At 46.3% G+C, this 26,106-nt stretch overlaps 1 protein-coding gene across 1 annotated transcript in view; it reads right to left on the bottom strand.

Annotated features, from left to right (window-relative positions):
• MID2 (midline 2) overlaps positions 1-26,106 on the bottom strand; it is a 721,370-nt gene that overhangs the window by 134,936 nt on the left and 560,328 nt on the right. The window contains exon 6 of the mRNA XM_030209458.1: positions 10,750-10,877. Within this exon, the coding sequence (XP_030065318.1) occupies positions 10,750-10,877 (128 nt within the window). The remainder of the gene's footprint in view (positions 1-10,749; positions 10,878-26,106) is intronic.

Genomic DNA, 26,106 nt, shown 5'->3' with positions numbered 1-26,106 from the left:
CCCTCCCCACTTTCCGCCGCTCCCCCACCCCGAAAAAGCAAACTTCTAGAAGCCCCTGCCCCCCTCCCTTCCTCACTACTCTCTCACCTCAGCTCCGCCTCCCGACATCCTCCGTCCGTGCCCCGCCCCCTTTTGGGGTCGTCGCCGCCATTCCCCTCCTCCATCGGGCCCCCCTTCCTCTTTCCGGGCCCGTGCAGCGCCTCTCTCCTCTGTCCGAAGGCGCTGCACGGGCAAGAAGAAAGCTGAATCGGCTGATGCCTGCCTTCGCCTAGCTTCGATAGAGCGTCTTTCTCCTCCTGGGCCCGCCCCTGTCTGACGTCAGTAACCTACGTAGGTTACTGACGTCAGACAGGGGCGGGCGCAGCAGAAGAAAGACGCGCCATCGCGAAGGCAGGCATCAGCTGATTCAGCTTTCTTCTTGCCCGTGCAGCGCCTTCGGAGGAGAGAGGCGCTGCACGGGCCCGGTAAGAGGAAGGGGGGCCCGATGGAGGAGGGGAATGGCGGCGACGACCCCAAAAGGGGGCGGGGCACGGACGGAGGATGTCGGGAGGCGGAGCTGAGGTGAGAGAGTAGTGAGGAAGGGAGGGGGGCAGGGGCTTCTAGAAGTTTGCTTTTTCGGGGTGGGGGGAGCGGCGGAAAGTGGGGAGCAGCGGGGGGGGGGGGGGGGGCAAGGCCGTCCGTACAGGACGCTCCTGATGAGCGCCCTTGCCCCCTCCCGATCCTTTTTTTATTTTTATTTTTTTATGTGTTTTCTGAGGTCCTTTGGACCAATCACAGCGCTTTTAGCTCTGCTAATGCGCTGGGATTGGCTCAAAGTTTGTTTATTTTTTCACTTAACACTTTTTCCTGCCACGGAGCTGTCCTAACGAGAGGTCCAGACCTCTCGTTAGTTTTCCTGCCTTTTTCCTGCGTAAAGGCAATCGGAAAAGGTTAGTGCATGTCGTTTCAATGGGGTTTTCACACTAATTGCTCATCTCCATTCCGTTTTCGTTAGCTGCTACTGTCGTCGGAAAATAGGCTTAAGTGCATGGAAAGGATAGGAAATTCTTCCCTGAGGGCTCATTTAACGATGAAAAACGTTTAGTGCATCTACCTCTTAGTTGTTATTAAAACAGGTCTAGCCTAAAATGTCGAGGTTTTAGCCCTGGACGTTGTTGCTTTGGTCCATTATGACAGAAAAATGTCCAAGTGTTAGAAACGCCTAAATTCTGCCCCCAGCACACCCTCTTGTGATTTGGACACACTTCAGATGAACTGCATAGAAAAACATCTTAAAATGGGTTTCGAAAATAGCAATTTTGACGTTTTTTTGGGGGGGTGGGGGAGTCTAAACGCCACTTTGTGCCACTTTTTGTAAAAATGTTTCTGTTTGACAATGAGCCCCCTACTGTGCCAAAAGTTTGGTGTCATTCAGATGCCTCATTTCTGGTGCTCAATTGGACGTTAAGCGCCATAATGGGATGAAGTGGCAGGCATCTCAATGCACTTAGGTTGCTAATCTATAACATGGTGTCTAAGTGTTCTAGCACATGACTGCAAAGGGGGTGTTCACAAGGGAGGGGCATGGGCAGGGCATGGGTGTTCCGACTATTTAAGAGTGCGCTTTATTGCATACTGCCAGTTAGGTGCCTGCTGCATTTAGGCGCTCTCACACCTACCATAGAGCAAGAATACTAGCAAAAGTCCTCATTTATGATGTGAGCGCTTATGCTAGCTCAATGGCTGGTGTTAAATGCTCACACTGAAATGTAGGCAGTTAGGCATATAAGAACATAAGTGTTGCCATACTGGGACAGACCAAGATTTAAAAAAAAACTTCAAACCTGGCTGAAACGCGGCACCCCGGCACTGTAGACAGCCATTAGGCATTGGCTGTTGCCCCGCAGCCGCTCCTCCTCTTGCCTCTACGTCACTGCGCTCCTCCGGGGTCTTCCTCCAGGGGCAGTGACGTAGAGGCAAGAGGAGGAGCGGCTGCGGGGCAACAGCCAATGCCGAATGGCTGTCTACAGTGCCGGGGTGCCGCGTTTCAGACAGGTTTCAATTTTTTTTTTTTAATCTTGTTTTTCTTTGTGTAACGGCCGCTGCTGCTCAACAGGAGAAGCAGCAGCGGCCGGAAATAGGGGCTGGTGCCGCGTGCGTCGCGACTTTGCGCCGTTCGTGGGAAACTTGGCAGGGAGAGGGAAACCAACAGAGGGAAGGATTGGGGAGAGAGAGAGAGGGAAACCAACAAAGGGAAGGATTGGGGAGAGAGAGAAAGAGGGAAAACAACAGAGGGAAGGATTGGGGAGAGAGAGAGAAAGAGGGAAACCAACAGAGGGAAGGATTGGGGAGAGAGCGAGAGGGAAACCAACAGAGGGAAGGATTGGGGAGAGAGAGAGAAAGAGGGAAACCAACAGAGGGAAGGATTGGGGAGAGAGAGAGAGGGAAACCAACAGAGGGAAGGATTGGGGAGAGAGAGAAAGAGGGAAAACAACAGAGGGAAGGATTGGGGAGAGAGAGAAAGAGGGAAACCAACAGAGGAAGGATTGGGGAGAGAGAGAAAGAGGGAAACCAACAGGGGAAGGATTGGGGGGAAAGAGAGAAAGTGGGAAACCAACAGAGGAAGGATTGGGGAGAGAGAGAAAGAGAAAAAACAACAGAGGGAAGGATTGGGGAGAGAGAGAGAAAGAGGGAAACCAACAGAGGGAAGGATTGGGGAGAGAGAGAAAGAGGGAAACCAACAGAGGGAAGGATTGGGGAGAGAGAGAAAGAGGGAAACCAACAGAGGGAAGGATTGGGGAGAGAGAGAAAGAAGGAAAACAACAGAGGGAAGGATTGGGGAGAGAGAGAAAGAGGGAAACCAACAGAGGAAGGATTGGGGAGAGAGAGAAAGAGGGAAACCAACAGAGGAAGGATTGGGGAGAGAGAGAAAGAGGGAAACCAACAGAGGAAGGATTGGGGAGAGAGAGAGAAAGAGGGAAACCAACAGAGGAAGGATTGGGGAGAGAGAGAAAGAGGGAAACCAACAGAGGGAAGGATTGGGGGGAGAGAGAGAAAGAGGGAAAACAACAGAGGGAAGGATTGGGGAGAGAGAGAAAGAGGGAAAACAACAGAGGGAAGGATTGGGAGAGAGAGAGAGAAAGAGGGAAACCAACAGAGGGAAGGATTGGGGAGAGAGAGAAAGAGGGAAACCAACAGAGGAAGGATTGGGGAGAGAGAGAAAGAGGGAAACCAACAGAGGGAAGGATTGGGGAGAGAGAGAGAAAGAGGGAAACCAACAGAGGGAAGGATTGGGGAGAGAGAGAAAGAGGGAAAACAACAGAGGGAAGGATTGGGGAGAGAGAGAGAAAGAGGGAAACCAACAGAGGAAGGATTGGGGAGAGAGAGAAAGAGGGAAACCAACAGAGGGAAGGATTGGGGAGAGAGAGAGAAAGAGGGAAACCAACAGAGGGAAGGATTGGGGAGAGAGAGAAAGAGGGAAAACAACAGAGGGAAGGATTGGGGAGAGAGAGAGAAAGAGGGAAACCAACAGAGGGAAGGATTGGGGAGAGATAGAGAGGGAAACCAACAGAGGGAAGGATTGGAGAGAGAGAAAGAGGGAAAACAACAGAGGGAAGGATTGGGGAGAGAGAGAAAGAGGGAAACCAACAGAGGAAGGATTGGGGAGAGGGAGAAAGAGGTAAACCAACAGAGGAAGGATTGGGGAGAGAGAGAGAAAGAGGGAAACCAACAGAGGAAGGATTGGGGAGAGAGAGAAAGAGGGAAACCAACAGAGGGAAGGATTGGGGAGAGAGAGAAAGAGGGAAAACAACAGAGGGAAGGATTGGGGGGAGAGAGAGAAAGAGGGAAAACAACAGAGGGAAGGATTGGGGAGAGAGAGAAAGAGGGAAAACAACAGAGGGAAGGATTGGGGAGAGAGAGAGAGAAAGAGGGAAACCAACAGAGGGAAGGATTGGGGAGAGAGAGAAAGAGGGAAACCAACAGAGGGAAGGATTGGGGAGAGAGAGAAAGAGGGAAACCAACAGAGGGAAGGATTAGGGAGAGAGAGAAAGAGGGAAAACAACAGAGGGAAGGATTGGGGAGAGAGAGAGAGAAAGAAAGAGGGAAACCAACAGAGGGAAGGATTGGGGAGAGAGAGAGAGGGAAACCAATAGAGGGGAGGATTGGGGAGAGAGAGAAAGAGGGAAAACAACAGAGGAAGGATTGGGGAGAGAGAGAAAGAGGGAAAACAACAGAGGAAGGATTGGGGGGAGAGAGAGAAAGAGGGAAACCAACAGAGGAAGGATTGGGGAGAGAGAGAAAGAGGGAAACCAACAGAGGGAAGGATTGGGGAGAGAGAGAAAGAGGGAAAACAACAGAGGGAAGGATTGGGGAGAGAGAGAAAGAGGGAAAACAACAGAGGGAAGGATTGGGGAGAGAGAGAGAGAAAGAGGGAAAACAACAGAGGGAAGGATTGGGGAGAGAGAGAGAAAGAGGGAAAACAAAAGAGGGAAGGATTGGGGAGAGAGGGAAAAACAGATGGAAGGATGGGGAGAGAGAGAGGGAAAACGGAAGGATAAGGAGAGAAAGAGGGAAGACGCTGGATGGAAGAATGCAGAAAGAAATAGGTGAGACACTGGAAGGATGGGGAGAGAAAGCAGAGCTGCTGGATGGAAAAGGGGAATAGAGAAAGACTGGAGAATAAGAGGAAGGGGCATGGGGAGAACAAGGGTGAGGAAAAGATGAAAAGCCACAGGTGGATGAAGGAAATTAAAGAATGGATAGTAAGAATGAATTAAATCTGGACAGAGAGAGAGCCTGAAAAATATTGAAGAAAGCAAAGAAAAAGGAGACAAAAATGACAAATGGCACAGAAGAGTTAAGCGAAAACAAAGGAAAAGAGAATCACAGACTGGAACCAATATGGAAAGAAAAACAGTCACCAGACAACAAAGGTAGAAAAAAATCATTTTATTTTCATTTTAGTGTTTGTAATTATGTCCAATTTGAGAATTTACATTGGCTGTCTTATTTTGCACTGGGTATACTGGAGCTGTAAGAGCTTACAGAGATTATTTATAATGAAAAAAAATCACGTTATTTTTTTCTCCTATAGTACTGTAATATTTTCAATGATGTCTGTTTATATGTGCCATGGCTGGTATAGGGGGTGTGGTTAATGTGGGTGTGGCTATCATAGGGGTGGAGCCATATGTGGTGACCCCGCCCATAATGAGTACCGGCACCTTTTTTTCTACAAAAAAAGCACTGGTTTAATTACACATTGAGTGAAGAAATATTTTCTCCAATTTGTTTTAAAACTTACTACTTTGTATCTTCAGTGTGCCTCCTAATCCTAGTATTTTTGGAAAGAGTTAACAGGAGATTCACCTCTACCCATTCCACTCCACTCATTATCTTATATACATCTTATCATATCCCTTCAGCTGTCTTTTCTCCAAGCTGAAGAGCCCTAGCTGCTTTAGCCTTTCCTCATAGGTAAGTCGTCCCATCCCCTTTATCATTTTCGTTGCCCTTCTCTGTACCTTTTCAAATTCCACTATATCTTTTTCTATATCTTATTCTATAAATGCTAGTATTCTATAACCTGTGAGTGCAAGTCCTGAGCACGGCCCTGGCCCACCCATGCCCCTCCCAGGTCCACACCCCCTTGCAATTACATGCTTTACATTTTGCATTCACAGTTCATAGAATACTGACTTAGGGCAGTTATGAGTGTAACTGCTAATTAGTGCCAATTAGCACCAATTAACGTCACTTAGTACCTAACTACTAAATTAAGCTCTGCCAGCAACTGACAGTATTCTATAATTTGCATGCGCAACTTTGTGTGCTAAGAGCAAAATTGGACACACAAGTTTTTAGAATTAGGGAGTACATTTTCAGCTGTTATTTGACATTGATTTTAAACCACTGACAGGAGCATTCGTGAGCAGGCAGGTTCTTCGGGACCTTACCTCAAGCGACGGTTCTCGGGCAGAGGGAGTAGAGAAGAAGCACCATGAGTGAGCTGGTTTTTCAGGACTTCCTTGAGGCAATGGTCTTTGGGGCAGAAGGATGATCTATGCTGCCTCAGGTGATGCCTGTGAGAGAGGACAGAACAGGCTTCCTGAACAGCCCTGTCCTCCTTCACAGGCACCACCTGGGACAGCACAGATCACTCTTCTGTTCCAAGGACTGCAGTCTGATGGAGGGTCCCGAAACTAGCGCTCTTGGGGCTTCCTACTTACTCCCTCCGCCCGAGAACCGACGTCTGAGGGAAGGTCCCGAAAAACCTGCCTGCTCACGGATGCTCCCATGCTTACTCCCAACCAGAGGCCACTTTTGCTGTTTGGATGCCCAAAAGTGTATAGGTGCCCAAGGGGATGTACCCAAACAGCAGTGCCTAAATGGCAGTGGTCAAAAGTCCTGCTTCCTGCTAGAATAGGTTAAGGGATTTTTACTTAGCAGGCTGTTCTTAAATTCTAGACCCTTATGACATCAGTACTCTGAGAAGGTAATTTTAGAGGCATTATACATGTAGAGAATGTAACTCGCCTTGAGTTACTACTGAAAAGATATGAGCAAAATCCCTTCCCTTGGTGTGCCTTAGGCAAAAAACATGTTGAGCCCCGTCCCATTTTAAAAGAAATTCATTTCAAAACACTCACAAATGGGACCTTGCACAGTTTGGACCACATGGGGAAACAGCCAGGTGAGGCATATTGCTCACCGACTCCTCCTACACACCGGAGGGAAGTGCACAGTGGGTGGGGAGAATAGATAACCATATGAAGGCAGCTGTGGCTCTGGTTCACCACCACTCTTCTTTCTGCCAGCAGCTGCCAGCAAAAATCTGCCTTGGGAGCCATTGCATTAGATATCCAAGGTGGCCCCTCTTACAGATTTGGGCAGTATGCCTAATCTGCCTATACCTTAAGCCTGCCCTGCCTCTCTGGTATTCAAAAGCATCTGAAACAGAAAAAAAAATTGAGTTTTAGAACTCAGGTCCTTAAGTGGCTTCCCTTGTGGGAATGGGAGTGGGACTTGATATACTGCTTTTCTGTAATTACGATGAAAGCAGTTTTCTAATTATATGCAGGTACTTATACAGTAACAGTAAATGACCAGTATGGTCCATCCAGTCTGCCCAACAAGATAAACTCATTATACATGGTATGTGATACTTTACATGTATACCCGAGTTTGATTTGTCCTTGCCATTTTCAGGACACAGACAGTAAAGTCTGCCCAGCACTGTTCTTGTACTCAGTTACCGTCAAAGCCCCTTAAAATTTACACTCCAGCCCATCCATACCTATTAAGTCACAATCAGGGCACAGACCGTAGAAGTCTGCCCAGCACTGGTTTTGCTTCCCAATTATTGGTGTTGCCACCCAATCTCCACTAAGATTCTGTGGATCCATTCCATCTAAACAGGATTCCTTTATGTCTATCCCACGCATGTTTCAATTCCATTACCGTTTTCATACTTATTTTGTATCTGGGGCAATGGAGGGTTAAGTGATTTGCACAGAGTCACAAGGAGCTGCAGTGGGAATTGAACTCAGTTCCCCAGGATCAAAGTTGGCTACACTATCCACTAGGCTACTCCTCCACTTGTGTGTGTGAAGTTTGGCAAATTCTTCCACTTACACATGCAAGGAGCAAAATCTACCACTACACGAACAAATCCCCAATTGATACCATCTTTTCCTGAATGTGGTTTTTTTTTGAGGGGGGGGGGGGAATGACTGTCCCCACCATATGTGTGACCATAATACAAGTAGTTTAACTGTGGCCTTATGCAAGTTTTACAAAAGTTTCTGCATGTATTGAGACCTTTAAAGAATGTGTTGCAAATAGTTAACATCTGACCTAGATGCCCCATATAAAATTGAGCTTCATGTGCCATATTCTAGTGAAAAACAGTAGAGAAATTAGTGAGATGACAAGGAATGCTTCTTCTGCAATAAAATAAAACAAAAATTAGTGCATATCCTTCATTCCAAAACGTACCACAACTAGCGAGGCAAAAACAGGCTTCAGCTTACTTCATTATCCCTGCTACTAACAGTGACAGGGGGAAAAATAAATCGGCTAATTTTAAAAGCCCTCCTGCTTTCTAGTTTCAAAGAGCAACTTGGATTTTAATGTGTTGTGCCTTCTTCTGTTAAATCGAGTTTCTGTAATTTATTGGCCTAGATTTTACTTCTCATTAGCTTGCCTGCTCCAACCCTTGGTAGTCCTGCCTCACTCTGTGGCTTATTGCTCAACTATTCCATTGACATAAGAACATGCTCAAACTGTGGGAGAGAGGAGGGCCTGGCACTGTGTTCTGATCTGAAAATGCACAGGGAAAAATGAACTCCAAAGACATCTACACAGAACACAGCGGGTATTCTGCAGGGTATCTGGCACTTTGAAATGGGAGCAGTGGAGAGTGGGGGCAGGTAAACTAATAAAAAAAAGGTGTATCCTGGTGGTTACAGGAATGGGATGAGAACCGGGGATCAAATCCCACTGGGACACTGAACCTCACGTGACCTTGGGAAAGTCACCATATCTCCCATTACCTAAGGTTCCCACTACAATGATGAGCTCTTTGGACCAGGAACTTAGGCACTTGAATACTTATGGATTAAGCCACCTTGAATATCCTTTTAAAAGGTAAGTAAAAGCTCCAACTACTACTAATATTTATTTGGATTTAACTCATCCCTTTTCATTAGTGGCTCACAGTGAATTATATTCAAATATAGCAGATATTTCCCTGTCCCCAGAGAAATTAGAAAAGCTATGGAGAAGGATGACCAAAATATTTAAGGGGATGGCCCAACTCTCTTATGAGGGAAGGCTCTTCAGCTTGGAAAAGAGGCAGAAGAAAGGAGATAGACATCTATAGACACAAATTAATTTGTTTACTCTTTCAATAACTACTAAGACTAGGGGCAGTACTATTTTTGTAGGAAAAAAAAGGTACTGGTACTCATTATGGGTAACCTTAATGGGGTCACTATCTATGGCTCTGCTCCTATGGTAGCCACACCCACAGTAACCACATCCCTTTTACCAGCAATGGCACATATAAACAGGCATCATTGAAAATATTATACCAGTATCCATGTCCAGCAACTCTCCTCTCTTCCCTGCCCTCCCTTCCATCCATCCATGTCCAGCAATTCTCCTCCCTCCCCTGCCCTCCATCCATCCATGTCCACAAATTCTCCTCTCTCCTCTATCCTTCCCTCAGTCCATGTCCAGTGATTCTCCTCTCCCCTATCCTTTCCTCAGTCCATGTCCAGTGATTCTCCTCTCTCCCCTGCACTCTCCTCTCCTCCATCCATGTCCAGTGATTTTCCTCTCTCCCCTGCCCTCCCCTTCATCCATCCATGTCCAGCAATTCTCCTCTCTCCCATGCTCTCCTCTACATCCATGTCCAGTGATTCTTCTCTCTTCCCTGCACTCCCCTCCATCCACGTCCAGTGATTCTCCTCTCTCCCTGCCCTCTCCCACATGTCCAGTGATTCTCCTCTCTTCCATGCCCTCCCCTCCCATCCATGTCCAGTGATTCTCCTCTCTCCCCTACATGTCCAGTGATTCTCCTCTCTACCGTGCCCTATTCCCTCCTGCCAATGCCCAGTGATTTCCCTCTCTCCCTTGCCCTCCCCTCCTCTCCCATCCATGTCCAGTGATTTTCCTCAGGAGAAGCTGAGTCCCTCTTTTCCCAGGTCCAGAACTGGTACCGGGACACCCTCTCTCTCTCCAGCTAACACTCTTGTCTGGTGCAATTCTATAAGAAGAAGAAACCAAGCCCTTTACTCTCCTGAAGCCTTATCCTCTGTGCTGTCACCAGAATGTGCCTTTGCGTGGTCTGCCCATGAGGAAGAAGGAAGTTACATTAGAAGGAGGTGGGCCACAGCATAGAGAAGTTCCAGCATCAGTGAAGCAGGATCAGGTCTCAGGTGAGTAGTAAATGTGCCATGTGGAATCGGTTACTTCTTCTTACAGAATTGCACCAGACAGAGTTTTAGAAGGAGAGAGAGGGGGCATTCTGGTCCCGGAAAATATGGAGGGGAGAGAGGAATATCGGGCATGCCATATGGGAGAGAAGTACAGGGCCCCCCACTGCCTTGGGCACTCGATCAATCTGCTCCAATAGGAAATGGGAGGTAATAAAGGTGCTGGTACACTGTACCGGCGCAAAAAAGCCCTGACTAGGGGACATGCTATGAAGTTACAAAGTAGTAAATAGGAAACATATATTTTCACTTAATGCATAGTTAAGTTTTGGAACTTGTTGCAGGTTATGTTTAAAAAAGGCTTGGAGAATATCTTGGAGGTAAAGTCCATAAAATTATTAAGGTAAACATAGGGAAAGCCAGTGATTATCCCTTGGGTCAGCAGTATGAAATCAGCTATTTTTGGGGGATCCTGCTAGGTACCTGTGACCTGGATGAGCCACTGTTGGAAACAGAATACTGAGCTTAAAGGACCTTTGGTCTGTTCCACTATAATAGTTCTAATGTTCTATAGGCTATTCCCCCACTGATATAACTAAGGAAGTCAATGTACAGTATGAAGCAACATTTACGTTAAAAGGACAGTATTTACAGAAAAACATAAGAAACTTTTGTTCCCCCTCACTTTGCCTTAAACTAACAAAGAAACAAACAAAGAAACAAAAAAAACCAAAGAAAGCAATGTCATATTGTTTTAGTTGTTTTCATATAGCAATATCTAATGTAGGTACTAAGCACAAAGTGCAGAGACCTGCTAGTAGTTTCAGACCTGTTAAATAATCAAGGCCCTCCAGCAGTTTCTTCTCTCTGGAAAAATCCAATGCAAAGTTTTCAAAGGCATCATTTAAATTGATGTCGGGGATCAGAACTTGAGAAGATGCTGTTGCCATGGCAACCCTGCAAAAAAAAAAAAAGAATGGAAGAGAACATCAATACCCATCAAGACATGTTTGTAAGTTCCATCCAGCAGTTTGATTTCTGATTAAAAAGGCGCCTTCTTGTAAGGGATGCATTCTGCCATGGAGAGGAAGGGAGAAAGGGTCTGTGTCATTTGTTGCCGGCTCCTGCTGTGAACTCAGCCAGAAGCTCCCTGAGGAAATGACTGATTTCTCATTAACCAAAGACTCATTCCTATTGTTCTCTGGGGGGAAAAAAATAACCCAAAAGGACATGCACTAACAGCTAGCCAGGGGTTGTCAAACCAAATGAGAAAACTATCTTATTGATACATAGGACAAAAAAGCGTTGATATGCACATAACCAAGATTCTCCCTGACATTTCCAAAGGGTGATGGAGTGAGAGAAGAGGAAGAGCTCATTTATCTCCCCTGGTTTTACTCTGCTAAGTAATGTGTTCAGTTTGAAAATGCACTGAGCATCCTGTGCCATGGCTGAACCCAATCTAATGCTCTATCTACTTCAAAATACCACACAATCCTAGTTGATAGCAATGACACAAATTGCAGGTTTGACCTCTACTAATGCTGTCTCACATTTAGAATCCTGAAAGGGGTTCCATGATCAATATTTCAGCCTCACCAGTTATTTCATAGCATGAAGATTTTATCAAATTTCTGTGTAAGCTCACTTAGCAGTATGGGCCCTACTTACTAAGAAGTTTTGGCTGCTTAACATGGGAATTACAATGAGCTAACAGTTAACGCAACTCCTTAGTGCACAGTAAATTCCCACATCAAAAATAGCTAATGAGGACGGGGGAATGGAACAGATGAGGACTGTGCCTTACTGTTAATGCAGAAGGTAATGTGGAAAAGTGAAGGCCACCTCAAGAAGTCAGACATGCCAAGTCATACGCATTTGGCATTTGACATTTGACACATGCAGTCAGGCCCTTTCTCCAGCTCACATGCTTAAGGGACTTGATCTCATGCATTGGCACCTTCTCTCCACCACCCACAATCCAGTACCTCCCCTCTTCTATGAAGTTCTTCTTGCCACGATCTTTGCAGTGTTGGCACCTTCAGTAATGGCTGGCTGCTTCAGTTCATCCCAGGGGCCTTCCTGCAGCTGCATCCCGTTAAGCTATGTTAAACTAATCTCACAATGTTAAGCTTATTTCGAATTTGTTAAGTTCTACATGGTTTTATAGTTCACCTACACTATGTATTGTTAAACTGTTGAATTGTTACATTAGTTATGATGTAAGCCATATGGAACCAAACATGATTTGGATAATGCGGAATATAAACAACAAATCAATTAAATGAAGACCCCCGGGATTGGCTAAAGCAGCCTGCTATTGCTGAAGGTGCTGGCACCGCACAGATTGCGGTGAGAACTTCAAAGAAGAGGAGAGGTACTGAATTGTGGGTGAAGTAGGAGGACAAAGAGGGAGAGAGATGATGCATTGTGTGTGTGTGGGGGGGGGGGGAGACACAATGAGGGAGGCAGGTGCTACATCATGAGGGGGCAATGAGGGAGACAGGTGCTACTTGGTGGGGGGCAGTGAGAGAGACAGGTGCTGCATCGTGGGGGGGGGGGCAACAAGGGAGACAGGTGCTGCATCGTGGGGAGGAAATGAAGGAGATAGGTGCTGCATCTTGGGGGAGGACAAGGAGGGAAACAGGTGCTGTATCTTGGGGGGGCAATGAGGGAGACAAGTGCTGCATCGGGGGGTAAGGAGGGAGACAGATGCTGCATTGGGGGGGCAAGGAGGGAGAGAGGTGCTAGACAGGGAGGTCAGGCAGAGAAGAGATAGATTCAATGAGGCGGGTGAGGAAGAGAGGGGGCACAGAGAGGGAAAGAGTTGTTGAACATAGTGGGGAGGGAAGGACAAGAAAGGAGAGAGGTGCCAGGACCTGTGGGGAAAGAAGGAAGAGGGAAAGGTGCTGGTCCTGCAAAGGGGAGATAGAGCAGGAGTGAGGGAAGAGAGGAACAGTTGCTGGACTCCTGGGGGTGGTGGTGCTGAGGGAGGGATCATGATTCTCTTTTTAGGGCAAAAGGACCAATAGTTTGGAATGCTCTACCACCATGTATACATTCTATTCCAATTCTTACCTTTAGAAAATATCTGAAAGTGCATTTCTTTCAGCAAGCATTGTCCTAAAACAGTCATGCACAGTGTCTCCTGTTTTCTTGGAGAGTTTTGCTTAGCATCACTGTTAGTATATTGATATTATGTTCTTATAATGTTTTATTGCATTTATGATTATTTGGGCCAATATCCAGCCCACGACAGTCAGAGATTTTTAAAATGCTGACCGCTGTGGACAGAATTAGCTCCAGATATTCAATGCCAGATAAAGTGTGGCCACCGGCATTGAATATCCGGGGCTAGGTCCTCACTTATGTGAGTCCCAGCTGAATATTGGCTAGGACCTACATATGATCATCTTCTTCCTTCTGATGCCCGCTCCCCCATCCTGCCCCCCAGAACTAAAGCAAGACCTCCTCCCCTGCTGAATCCCCCTCCCTCTTCCCACTCCCTTCCTCTGATGGTCCAGTGGGGAAATGGGCAGGAGCAATGCCCACTTGCTCCTGCCCATTGCAGCTACATCCCTAAAATGGGGGGGGGGGGGGGGGGGAGGAGGCTTGCTGTTCCAGGAGGTGGAAGAAGGGAAGGGGATCTGGCAGGGGGTGGGATCTTGCTTTTGTTCTGGGGTTTGGGAGGGGAGTGGGCATTGGAAGGGGTCTCTCACAACATTTGGAGGGGTCTTGCTCTGCTTCTGGGGTGGGGGGGGGGGGGGAGGGCATCTGATATTAACACCGGGGCCCAGCTGACTTTGCTGCATAAAGTTAGGATAGTCTATTTTTCTGCTCTAACTTTATGTGGTTGTTCAGCCAGTTAGCAAACTGAAATCTCTACTAACCAGCTAGGTTTTTACACTGCCTTAACTCCACACTGCACACAAACTAGCTGGTTTTGGCGTGGGCGGTTAGAGGGGATATTTAGTGGCACTGTTCATTAAATACCACTGATTATCCAAGTGATTTAAAAAGCCAGGAGCCTCTCCTGGCTGTTAAAATCGCTTTGAATATCTACCCCATTATGTCTGTTTTGTTGTGAACCACCTAGAACTGGAGATAGTACAGGATACAAAAACTTTTAAATGAAATATATTAAATAAATAAATTAGTAAGTGTGCACTTTTCATCACCACAGACAGGTCTAAAATTGCCCCTGATTCACCAAGCCATTGGTCAACATGCTGAAAGAGTCCATGAAGCTTTTTATATCTAGCTTACAATCAGTGGCATCAGTTCAAAACAGTCTTGAAGTGTTGATTTTGGAAAGGACCCCCAACATGGGAGACAGAGGGATTCCACTTAGAAGTGGTCCCCCTTCTTCCCTGAGCGTCCCTGCATGCACAGAACTACTTAGGCAGAATTTATGCCACTGCACACACTATAAACCCTTCCTTATCAGTTTCTTGTCGAATCACATGTATTGTCCCAAGAGACACTAAAGAGTTGAAAATTAAACTCTATGGGAGCAATTCTATAAAAAAGTTAGGCGCCAAAATGCTGGGTGCTAAGCACAAATTATATAATGGGATCTGGGTGCCTAGAGTCCATTATAGAAAATTAGGGCCCTGTTTACTAAGGCGCGATATCGTTTTTAGCATGCGCTAAAATTTAGCACGTGCTAGCCCTAGAGACGTCTATATATTCCTATAGGTGTCTCTAGCATTGGTGCACGCTAATTTTTAGCATGTGCTAAAAACACTAGCATGCCTACAGTGTGGCTTAGTAAACAGGGTCCTTACAAGCTCATTTTCGAAAAAAAGGGCGTCCAAAAAGCAACACAAAAGGCACATGGGCGTCCCCGTGAAAGAAGGTCACCCAAATCCAATAATCGAAACAGGGCCATACGGGCATCCTCAGTGCGAGGACGCCCATCTATGGTCGTCCACATAGGGGGCATGTTATGGGCAGCGTTATTAGATGGGTGCCCCCAGCGTATAACGGCTAGCGAAATGGTTTTGCATGGGTCAGAACATGGGCGTCCTTAGTTAGACCTGAAATAAAAGCGACCAGGGTAAGGGGGAAGTGGTCTTTAGACCCATTAGCGATTTTGTGCAGTTGGAGAGTTGTTGGGAGAGAAAGCTGAGAGTTTGCTGAGTACCTGTTACCTTTGTCTGTGTGCCGTAGTCAGAACGTTTTCACCCTCACCTGCCTCATTTGTGTTTTACCTTTTCAGCTTTCCCTACCCCTTCTAGCCCCCAAACACAGACACCACTACTCCTTCCTCTATCTCCCCCATCCCCTCTCCCTCTCCATTCACTGTCCCCAAGTTCATAATTCATTCCCTTACCTGTTTGTAGTCTCTGTTTGTCTCTTTGTCCTGTGTACTGCTGCAGCGTGTTTGTGAAGACTGTTCTCTGCTGCTTGGAGAGTGAGTGACTAGAGGGTGTGGCAGGAGAGTTTGTAGTGGGTCAGAGAGTGCTTGCAGTGTGGCTCTGCTGTGTGTGACTGCATTGTTTGTTGGTGGTGGGAGGGTGAGTGTCAGCTTCTGTTTGTTGCTGCTGTGTTTCACCAAGTTGGAAGGGAGAGGTGAGCACTGGTGTCACTGCATTGCACCTGTAGTGTGGGGAAATGGAGGCACTAAATGCATAGGTGGCTTACATGTTGGAGGAAGAGGGGAGGCACCGCAGGAGGTACTCACGCCCCAGAGTTTTCAGGCCCCTTAGCAGTTTCCTAGACCTCACTGATCTGCAGTGTCTCACTAGGTACCGCTTTGATAGGGCTGCCATTCAGCACCTTTTTGACCAGCTCAAACTCCTCTTGCAGCCCAGGACCCATAGGAACAACCCCATCCCTGTGCACCTAAAGATCATTGCTTCTCTATCTTTTCTGGCCACTGGGAGTTTCCAGTCTGTCCTATCTATGAACACGGGTCTCATCCAGACCTTCCCCACTACCCCCAGGCCCTGCAGAACAACATGGCTGACTTCTACACCTTAGCTCGCTTCCCCTCGGTCATAGGCGTCATTGCTTCCCCTCGGTCATAGGCGTCATTGACTACAAACATGTCGCAATCAGACCCCCCCCCCAGGCACGAGAGGCCACTTATAGGAACAGGAAAGCATTCCACTCACTCAATATGCAAGTTGTGTGTGACGCCCAGGAGGAGATTCTAGACGTGTGTGCCTGATACCCAGGTTCCACTCATGACGCCTATATACTGCAGCACTCAGGAATTGTCTGCAGGTTTGACCAAGGGGAGATCACCGTCAGGTGGCTCCTAGGTAAGTGCAGCATGGATCTGCCCAAACTATACCTCCTCCACTGGGCAACCCTCCACGACCCACTATTCCCCCCCCCACCTCCACATGGTACCCGCTCCAAACAATACACACTCATCTTTCTCATCCTGCTTCTCCCCAAAGGTGACAGAGGCTACCCATAGCGGAGTTGGCTCATGACCCCCATAGTGCACCAACAAACAGGGTCAGAGGAGAACTACAACAGTAGACATAGGACCACCCGTGGCATCATCGAGCGTACCTTCGGACAACTTAAGAACAGGTTCCGATGTCTGGACCATTCTGGAGGGGAGCTCCTGTACAGCCCCCAAAAGGTGGCAAAGATATTCCAGGCCTGCTGCATGCTACATAATTTGGCAATGCGCAGAAGACAGGCCCTCTCAGAAGAGCCACAGCCACCACAGCAGCAGGCCCCAGAAGAAGAGGATGAGGAGCCCCCTCCACCTCCCGCTCACAGAGCAGAGCAGAGTGCACACCAGATGGGGGTCAGAGCCAGGCAAAGACTGATCGAGACAAGTTTTGTGTGAGAGTAAGTTGACATTTATTTCTATGACATAGTATTTACACACCACCACCCCCCGCCCACCACCATCACCCCCTCTTTGCATATTCCCCTCCCTCCAACCCTCACCCCCCCCCCCCAGCATGTCCCATCGCTTTCCCCGCTCCCTCCCATGGCCCCGTCCCCTGGCCCCATCCCCTCCTACCCCTCCCACCATGTTCCTTTGCAGCTGGTGCTGCAGGGGAACTCTGTTGAGGGTCCTCTGATGAGCTCCCACTCTCCTCCTCTGTGTCCACTAGGCAGCCTGCTGCCTCAGCTGCCCTGCGGAAGTCCGGCCACCTTGCGCTCTGTGGCTTGCCCTGCAACCTGTGCACAGGACCCAGAAGGGGAGCTGGTGTGGTGGCTGCTGGACCAGTGGCTAGGGAGGCTGAGGATCTCAAGCTCCTCTTCTTAGCGGGTGGTTGCTGTGCAGTGGTGGAAGTAGACGCCACTTATTGCTGCATCAGGGCTGTACTAGGTGCTTTCAGGTCATGGCATAGGCCCTCGATGCTGTGCTCCAGCCGTTGGAGCTGCTGTACCACTTCACGTTGGGCCTGTACTGCTTCCCGTTGCACCTGGAGCGCTTCCTGTTGCAGCTCCAATTTCTGGCGCCGGTAGTCTTCCATGTGCACATTCTGGCCCAGCAATTGTGTGGCGAGGCGCACTAGCTGCCTCCTCTGGCTGGATGGCCTCTGCTGAGGAGGTGTCCCCCCTTCGGTAGGCCTAGTAAGATGGACGTCCTTCGACAGTGCTGCAACAAACATGTCTTTGTTATTGTATTTTGTATATTAATATTCTTTATATTTCCCGTACCTGGATGTCCGCAACTACATGCACTGTAGTTGCGGAACAACCAGATACATCAGAGAAGTCCATAGTAATAAGGACGTCTTTCTCATAAAACTGCCGAAAGGCCATATGACAAATGTTGGCAAGAGTATGTTGGGGGCGTCCTTTGGAAGTTCTGGAAGATGGGCGTCCTTTTTACTATACTTTGGGCGTCCCTGATTTGGGCGTTTCGCACTGCGATAATGGAATGTCTAAGGACGTCCATACTATATTTTGGTTATAACTACCTGATTTTGGACGATTTCACGAGGGCGTCCTAATTCATACTTGGATGACCTTTCGAAAATGCTACTCGGCGTGTACAGCAGGAGCAAACAAGGAGTGGGAAATGGACAATGCAAATCAGAGATATGTGATGAGACTTTGGATATTCTAAAATTGTTTATTGTAAGAAGACTCAACACAGTACTGTGTTTCAGACACAGGCCTGCCTCAGGAGTCTAAGGAAAACATTTATAAGACAAAATCAATAATAAAATGATACATGATTAAACGATAGTGACACAAATAAAATTAAATAAAATGATAAATAAAAATTGAAATTAAAAGCTTGACAAACAGGTGTTAAAATGTATTAATCAAGCTTTGTATAATGGTAATTATATAAAAGGTTAAACATACAATAATGGGTATGATTGACAGGTAAAGATATAATATTAAAAAGATGACAAATTAAAGCATAAGTAGACATGAAAGTATGAACTGATCACTATGAACAATCCTTTACATAACATTAATCCAGTAGGTGGAATTGGTTTTACTGCACTACTGGGTTGTTATATGCTAGCCCCTGATGCAGCCCTTTAGGAGGGTGAAACACGGCCATGTCGGGCCTATTTTAAATAATGTGGTGAATAAATTATTTTTCTCAACATTGCCATTGGCGATTCGCATCTTTTTTCTATTCTATGCTGGATCTTGAGAATCACCTGCCTATTTGTTTTCTTGGACCGTTCTATAAAGTACATGTAATTACTACTACTATTTAGCATTTCTATAGCGCTACAAGGCGTACGCAGTGCTGCACAAACATAGAAGAAAGACAGTCCCTGCTCAAAGAGCTTACAATCTAATAGACAAAAAATAAAGTAAGCAAATCAAATCAATTAATGTGTACAGGAAGGAGGAGAGGAGGGTAGGTGGAGGCAAGTGGTTACAAGTGGTTACGAGTCAAAAGCAATGTTAAAAAGGTGGGCTTTCAGTCTAGATTTAAAGGATGGGGCAAGACGTAGGGGCTCAGGAAGTTTATTCCAGGCGTAGGGTGCAGCGAGACAGAAGGCACGAAGTCTGGAGTTGGCAGTAGTGGAGAAGGGAACAGATAAGAAGGATTTATCCATGGAGCGGAGTGCACGGGAAGGGGTGTAGGGAAGGATGAGTGTGGAGAGATACTGGGGAGCAGCAGAGTGAGTACATTTATAGGTTAGTAGAAGAAGTTTGAACAGGATACGAAAACGGATAGGGAGCCAGTGAAGCGACTTGAGGAGAGGGGTAGTATGAGTAAAGCGACCCTGGCGGAAGACGAGACGGGCAGCAGAGTTTTGAACCGATTAGAGAGGGGAGAGGTGACTAAGTGGGAGGCGAGCAAGAAGCAGATTACAGTAGTCTAAACGAGAGGTGACAAGGGTGTGGATGAGGGTTTTGGTAGAGTGCTCGGAAAGAAAGGGGCGGATTTTACGGATGTTGTAAAGAAAGAAACGACAGGTCTTGGCGATCTGCTGGATATGATCAGAGAAGGAGAGAGAAGAGTCAAAGATGACCCCAAGGTTTCGAGCTGAGGAGACAGGGAGAATGAGAGAGCCATCAACAGAAATAGAAAACGGGGGGAGTGGGGAGGTGGGTTTGGGGGGAAAAATGAGAAGCTCGGTTTTGGTCATGTTTAATTTCAGGTGGCATTGAGACATCCAGACAGCAATGTCAGACAAGCACGCTGAAACTTTGGTTTGGATGCAAGGTGAGATATCAGGGGTAGAAAGGTAGATTTGGGAGTCATCAGCATAGAGATGGTACGAAAAGCCATGGGATGAGATTAATGAACCAAGGGAAGAAGTGTAGATAGAAAAGAGGAGGGGACCAAGAACAGAACCCTGAGGTACGCCGACAGGCAGAGGGATAGAAGTAGAAGAGGATCCACCAGAGTGAACACTGAAGGTGCAGAGGGAGAGGTAGGAAGAGAACCAGGAAAGGACAGAGCCCTGGAATCCAAGTGAGGACAGGGTATCGAGGAGTATGCTGTGATCGACAGTGTCAAAAGCAGTGGAAAGATCAAGAAGAATGAGGATGGAATAGAGACCTCTGGATTTAGCCAGTAATAGGTCATTGGAGACTTTAGTAAGGGCAGTTTTGGTAATTGTGGGAGATGCCCATGCCCTGCACACGTGAATGTTCTCTTTGCATTTGAACGTTATGTAAGTTGCACACTTAGATGATAGAATGCAGCTTAGTGCCCAACTAGCACTTGAATGCAAATCTGTAACATCAACATAAGTGCTAGTATTCTATAATCTGAGCACGGAAATGACGTGCTTTTAGGCGCTCATGTGATAGAATGAGAGGGTATTTATGTTGTTCTCTGAAGAACTCTCATCAGTGTTGTCATCTCTTAGTCTTTGTCTGAGTGTCTCAGTGTTCCAACATCTAGAATCAAACAGATTGTTTGTTTCTTGATAGGGTGTCCAGGGAATGACCTGACATTTTTATCTTTCTTGGCATGATTTCTGCTCAGTAGTTCTTGTTCTAAGAGTTCTCATGGATTTTCCCCATGTGCACTGCTGAAATGTTTGAAGAATCTGAGATAAGCTTTAAAGTGCATTCTTTAGCAGTGGCTGTACTAATAAATGATTTACACTTTCAGTGTTGGCAGAAAAAAATGGCCCTGTGGTCAAGGTGTGCCAAGTACAATTTCTGTTATCATTATCGGTTGAAGAAAAGATTCAGTTAGCTGGACCCAGAAACTTCAATTTCTTTCAAAGACTATTAGAAATCCCTCTTAGATCAAGTTGTTCCAATACATGCTGGTGTTTTAATAAGAGTCTTCTTATTTTAATGGCCATTGGGGAATTAGTGGTGAACAAGAGTTTGCTCAGATACCTTGGGATGTTTTCATTCTTTGAAAGATGTTCTTCATGGGGTTAAAACATTCAAGTTTTGTATGCCACCAGATAGGGCAAGTGTCATGTGGAAGAGTAGCTGAGAAGCAAACTATGAACTAGGAAAGCCAAGGTTCAAATTCTACCTGTCCGACTGATGCATTCTGTGACCTTGGGAAAGTCATTTCACTCTTATTTGCCTCAGGTATCACTGCTGGTGTACTTGACTGTAATTTGCTTTCAGCTCAGATTTGGAAAGCATGAGTTTAAAAAAATCCAAACATGTGAGAAATATATGACAAAAAATATATCATGTCCAGAAAAAAAAAAGATATTCAGAGCACACAAGGGAGAAGACTCTACAGATGTTCCCTTAACATCCAATAGTCCATCCACAAGCATGACTACACACCCTGATTCAAATCCAATACACGATCTGCCTTTCATTCTCTGCTTACACTATAAACCCTTCCTTATCAGTCAACTTTCAGACTCAGATGTATCTGTTGCTCTCAATAGGCAAGTCACTTAACCCTCCATTGCCCCATGTAAGCCGCATTGAGCCTGCCATGAGTGGGAAAGCGCGGGGTACAAATGTAAAAGAAAACAAAAATATATTTTCTTATTTGTCATGGATTGTTGATACTGTTTGAGTTTGTGTTTGCTTTTGTATATTATGTTTTGAAAAAACCTTCAATAAAAATATGAAAAAAAAAACCCTTTAATGTTGCTAAGTAATGGGCAATATTAAATGCAGAGGTGCATGTGCAGATATGGCTTGCTTTAAAATTTTTTGGAGTAATATGTAAGTAAAAGTATATACATATTGCTATTGCACACATACACTGACCCACAAAGAGCAGAGGTGGAAGTCACGAGAGGTCTGGACTTACGTGCATACTTTTGGATTTTCAAGATTATGCATGCAAATTTTCTCAACAATGTTGTGCATATTAAATAGGAGGTATAAAGGTATGTATGCAGTTTTGCTGGCATAATTTTCATTGTATACCTGTGCTTTCCTTTTGGAAACTGGTATAATCTGTACACATACCTATTTAAAATGTTATGTGGTCTGTTACAAAATTATCCTTAATGGCAGAAGCATAGCTGGTCTGTAGTAAGTATGCACATGTGAAGGCCCATTTTAGATAAGTCATTGAGAGGGGAATTGAGACATCTAGGTCGGGATTGCTCATTTCCCCCTTTACTTTACAAAAGGCTCTACAAACAGGAACTTTCCTCCAGATTCTATATATCATGCTGAAATCCAGGCGTATTCTATAACAACGCATGTAACTTAATTGGCTTAACAAGCTAATCAGCATTGATAGCAGGCCTTAACGAGCAATAATGAGAACTAATTGGCAATAATTAGAATTTACGCTCACAACTCACTAAGCATATTCTGTAACGCACTGCACTTAAATTTCAATGCACACAGCCAAAAAGAGGCATGCGTATAGGTGGGGAAATGGTCATTTTGTGGGTGTTCCAAAATTTACGCATACTGATAAAATATAGCCCTGTGCACCTAAATCTACACTTCAGCATTTACGCCACATTTTCCTTGGTGTAAATGGATGCACGTAGTTTTATGCACTGTGATATTGACTAAGCGTATTCTATATACCGTGCCTAACTATAGGTGCTACTTACAGAATACACTTAGGCGGAAATTTATTCTGCGTGTAGTCTTCAGGCACCATATATAGAATCTGGCCCTTTGTGGATTCCTGATTGCAGCAGAGAAGATAGCAGGTCTCAAGTTAGGCCCGCTATCTGTTTAAGGGACTGGTGATGGAATCAAGTTATTTCCCCCTCACCCCCACTTAGAATCTGGAGTAGCACCTCGCCCTCACCCCTCAAAACTCTATGGTTCTTACCAGGAGTCTCCCTGGTGTCTAGTGGGGGGCAGGAGTAACCCCTGGATGCTCCTGTCCTGTCAGCATCCAGGTGCACAATATCAACTTGACCCCTAGTGGTAGTACTGTAAGACCAGAATTTGGGGGTCAGGGGTGCCATTTTGTACCCAGACACGATGGGGCAGGTGCATCCAGGTATTGCTCTTGCCTCCCGCTAGACAGTTGGGATGTTACTAGGGTATGGATGATTTCAGGGGGTTCAGAGGGATCTGTGAAGATATGAACGATGTCTGGAGAAGATCCAGGAATTGGGAGGTTGAGCTTTGGTTCTGCTCTTGCCTCTTGATTTAGACTCGATTCCAACTGAGAGTTTGCTGTTGTATGCACTTAGTGGCAGGAGCAAAAACCAGCAGGAATATTTTTCAAATACATTTGCATTCCCATTAAATCTATGTGTTCTGGGAATGTACATGTAGCTTTCTAAAATTTCTATGTGCAGATCTATGGGTTCTAGATATATAAATGTTGCTATATACATGCTAGATGATTCTAAAATGACTTCCAAATTATATCAAGCCATTTCCACATGTAAACACCTGTTTTATTGCCCATAAATGTTTTTTGATTACCCCATTATTTCAGCAATTTAAAAACTTTCTGTCTTGTGGAAAACCATAACAACCAGTTCACATGAGCCCTGTTCTTTTATTCTATCAGTTAATACCCTTACACAAGTTTCAACAGCTTTTCTTTTTTTGCGTAATTAGCTAATATTCTCATGGAAAAGTCACTATTAAAGGGCTAGTGATGCTTCCCATAGGCGCTCCTATAGGGTGGCAAGTGTCATTCCCAAAATTTGCCTTGTCCATCCTTTGCTATCCCAACCAGAACCAACACCTGTAAGCTGCACACAGCGATCTGGCATCTCCCCCCTTCTCTCTCAACCCCCCTTGCCCTGCCCTCAGTCTGGCATCTCCTTCTCTTTTACCCCCCCCCCCCACCCTTTGATCTGGCAACTCCCCCTTCTCTTTCAAGCCTCATCCTACCCCACCCACGGTACTTAGAATTTGCTTTCCCCTCTAGAGGTTGCCAGCAGTGGTAGTAAGTCACATATGCTACCTGCAGCCTGCCTTGGTGCCTTCCCTCTGCTCCATCCCACCCTCTCTAATGCACTTTTCTGTTTCTGTATAGGCAGGATGCAGCAGCAGAGCAAAGGTGCCATGGCGGGCATTTGTGACTCACTACTACTGCTGGCAACCTCCAGAGAAAACATAAGTTCTAAGATAGCAGGGGGAGGGGGTTTGAGAGTGGGAGGAGGTGCCAGATCAAGAGTGTGTTGGGGGGATGAGAAAGAAAGGGAGATGCTAGACTGAGGGCTCGGTGGGGATTGACAGAGGGGGAGATGCCAGATTGAGGGTGGGGAGAAAGATGCTGAACAATGAAAGGGAGAGAGGAAGGAAAGAAGGGTCGAGGGAGAGAGATGTTGAATGTGGACCCAGAGAGTAAGGGAAAAGAGAGGGACAGATGTTAAACAGGGGTGGGGCGGGAAGAGAGATGGGAGGAGATATTTGAGAGTGGAGAGGAAGTGAAAGGCAAATGTCAGGAAGAAGGGGTACAGAACTTTATGGGTCTCGGGTAGGAAGGGAAAGGGAGTAGAAACTGGATGGGACTTGGGGGGGGGAGAAAGGGGAGTAGAAACTGGATGAGACTCAGGGGAAGGGCAGCAGAAGCTGAATGGAACTCAGGGGAATGAGGAAGAGGAATAGAAGCTGTATGGGACTCAAGAAAGGGAGGAAGAACAGAGCAGAGGATGGATGGGACTTGGTGATTGAGTGGGAGAGTATTGGAGGACAGAGTAGGGAACTATGGGTGGGAGAGAATGAGCTGGAATTTGGAGGGGTCAGTGAGGGGGAGGTATTAGGGAATGGTGAGAATGATGGGAACTTGGAGAGGATAGGTATGAATGGGGGTTTTTAGATGGACTGGGAATATGAATGAGGGTGTTAAATGGGGATGAAGTGTGAGAAGAGGTTAAGACATGGTGTGAATAATTTTGAGGACTAGAAAGTGGATGAGATGAAAGGCCAACAGAATTTCAGTTTTGGTGCCTGAAATCCGAATTTGGATTTTGGCTGAAATGCCAGTGCATTTTCAGTTGAAACTGAAACTCCTCACTCCCGCGACCAATTTGTGCTGCTACTACTGCAGCAAGCCTGAGCCCCCCCCCCCCCCCCAACAGTGTGTCTATTTGCAGGGTCTTGTGTTATTCTGCAAAGTATCTGGACCTAGTTGAAAGCAGCTTCTATGGAAAAGGGCTACCAAAGGTGGCCCTTGTCACCCAAAACAAAAATGCTCAGGGCTCCAAATGCTCAAGTATCCATATGTTATAGAGTCACCACACATACAGAAACTCACCTGCTTTAAACAAAAGCATCTGACAGTGGAAGGAGCATGTCATGTTCCTGAGGTGATAATCATAATTTGAATATTTTTTGTATAGCGTGTTGTAAGAGGAATAGCTCCATTGTTAGGGAATATGGAGTTAGTGATGCAGAACTGGCGCTTCAGGGTTTATGCTGTACACTGCCTTGGGTGAATCTCTTCATAAAGGTGGTTAATAAATCCCAATCCTTTAGAAAATCCAGACTCCCACATATAAGAATTTGTTGAATGATGCAATCAATTACTACAGCAGTTTTAATGAGTAGCTGAAGCTGGGCGGAGGGAGGAGGGTTTCTTTGTGCATAACAGAATGTGGAAGCATATTTTCAAAGCACTTTGATTTACAAAGTTACATGATAACAAGGAACTTTGTAAGTCTTAGGGAGCCTTTTACAAAGCCACGCTAGCATTTCTAGTTCACGGTAGAAATCAGCTGGTGGTAAACGCTGAGACGCTCATAGTTATATAATGGGCGTCTCAGTGTTTACACCAGTTGATTTTTACCGTGAACCATGAATGAGAGCGGCTTTGTGATAGACCCCCCCTAAGTGCTTTGAAAATGAGCCCCATAGAGGGGAATAATCGAACAGGGCGCCCAAGTTTTCCTGAGGAAGTCCTCGCAGGACGTCCCCACGAAGGGGCGGGGAAACCCGTATTATCGAAACGATGGGCGTCCATCTTTCGATTCGATAATACGGTCGGGGGTGCCCAAATCTCAACATTTAGAGATGGTCGTCCCTAGAGATGGTTGTTCCCGATTTTCGGTGATAATGGAAACCGAGGACGCCCATCTCAGAAATGACCAAATCCAAGCCATTTGGTTATGGGAGGAGCCAGCATTCGTAGTGCACTGGTCCCCCTGACATGCCAGGACACCAACCGGGCACCCTAGGGGGTACTGCAGTGGACTTCATAAATTGCTCCCAGGTGCATAGCTCCCTTACCCTGTGTGTTGAGCCCCCAACCCCCCCCCCCCCAACCCACTACCCACAACTGTACACCACTACCATAGCCCTTAGGGGTGAAGAGGGACACCTAGATGTGGGTACAGTGGGTTTCTGGTGGGTTTTGGAGGGCTCACATTTACCACCACAAGTGTAACAGGTAGGGGGGGAC

Source organism: Microcaecilia unicolor, chromosome 7 (assembly GCF_901765095.1).
Source record: "Microcaecilia unicolor chromosome 7, aMicUni1.1, whole genome shotgun sequence".
Classification (NCBI taxonomy): Eukaryota; Metazoa; Chordata; class Amphibia; order Gymnophiona; family Siphonopidae; genus Microcaecilia; species Microcaecilia unicolor.
Note: the sequence above shows the minus strand (reverse complement) of the source record. Positions and strands in the feature narration are given on the sequence as shown.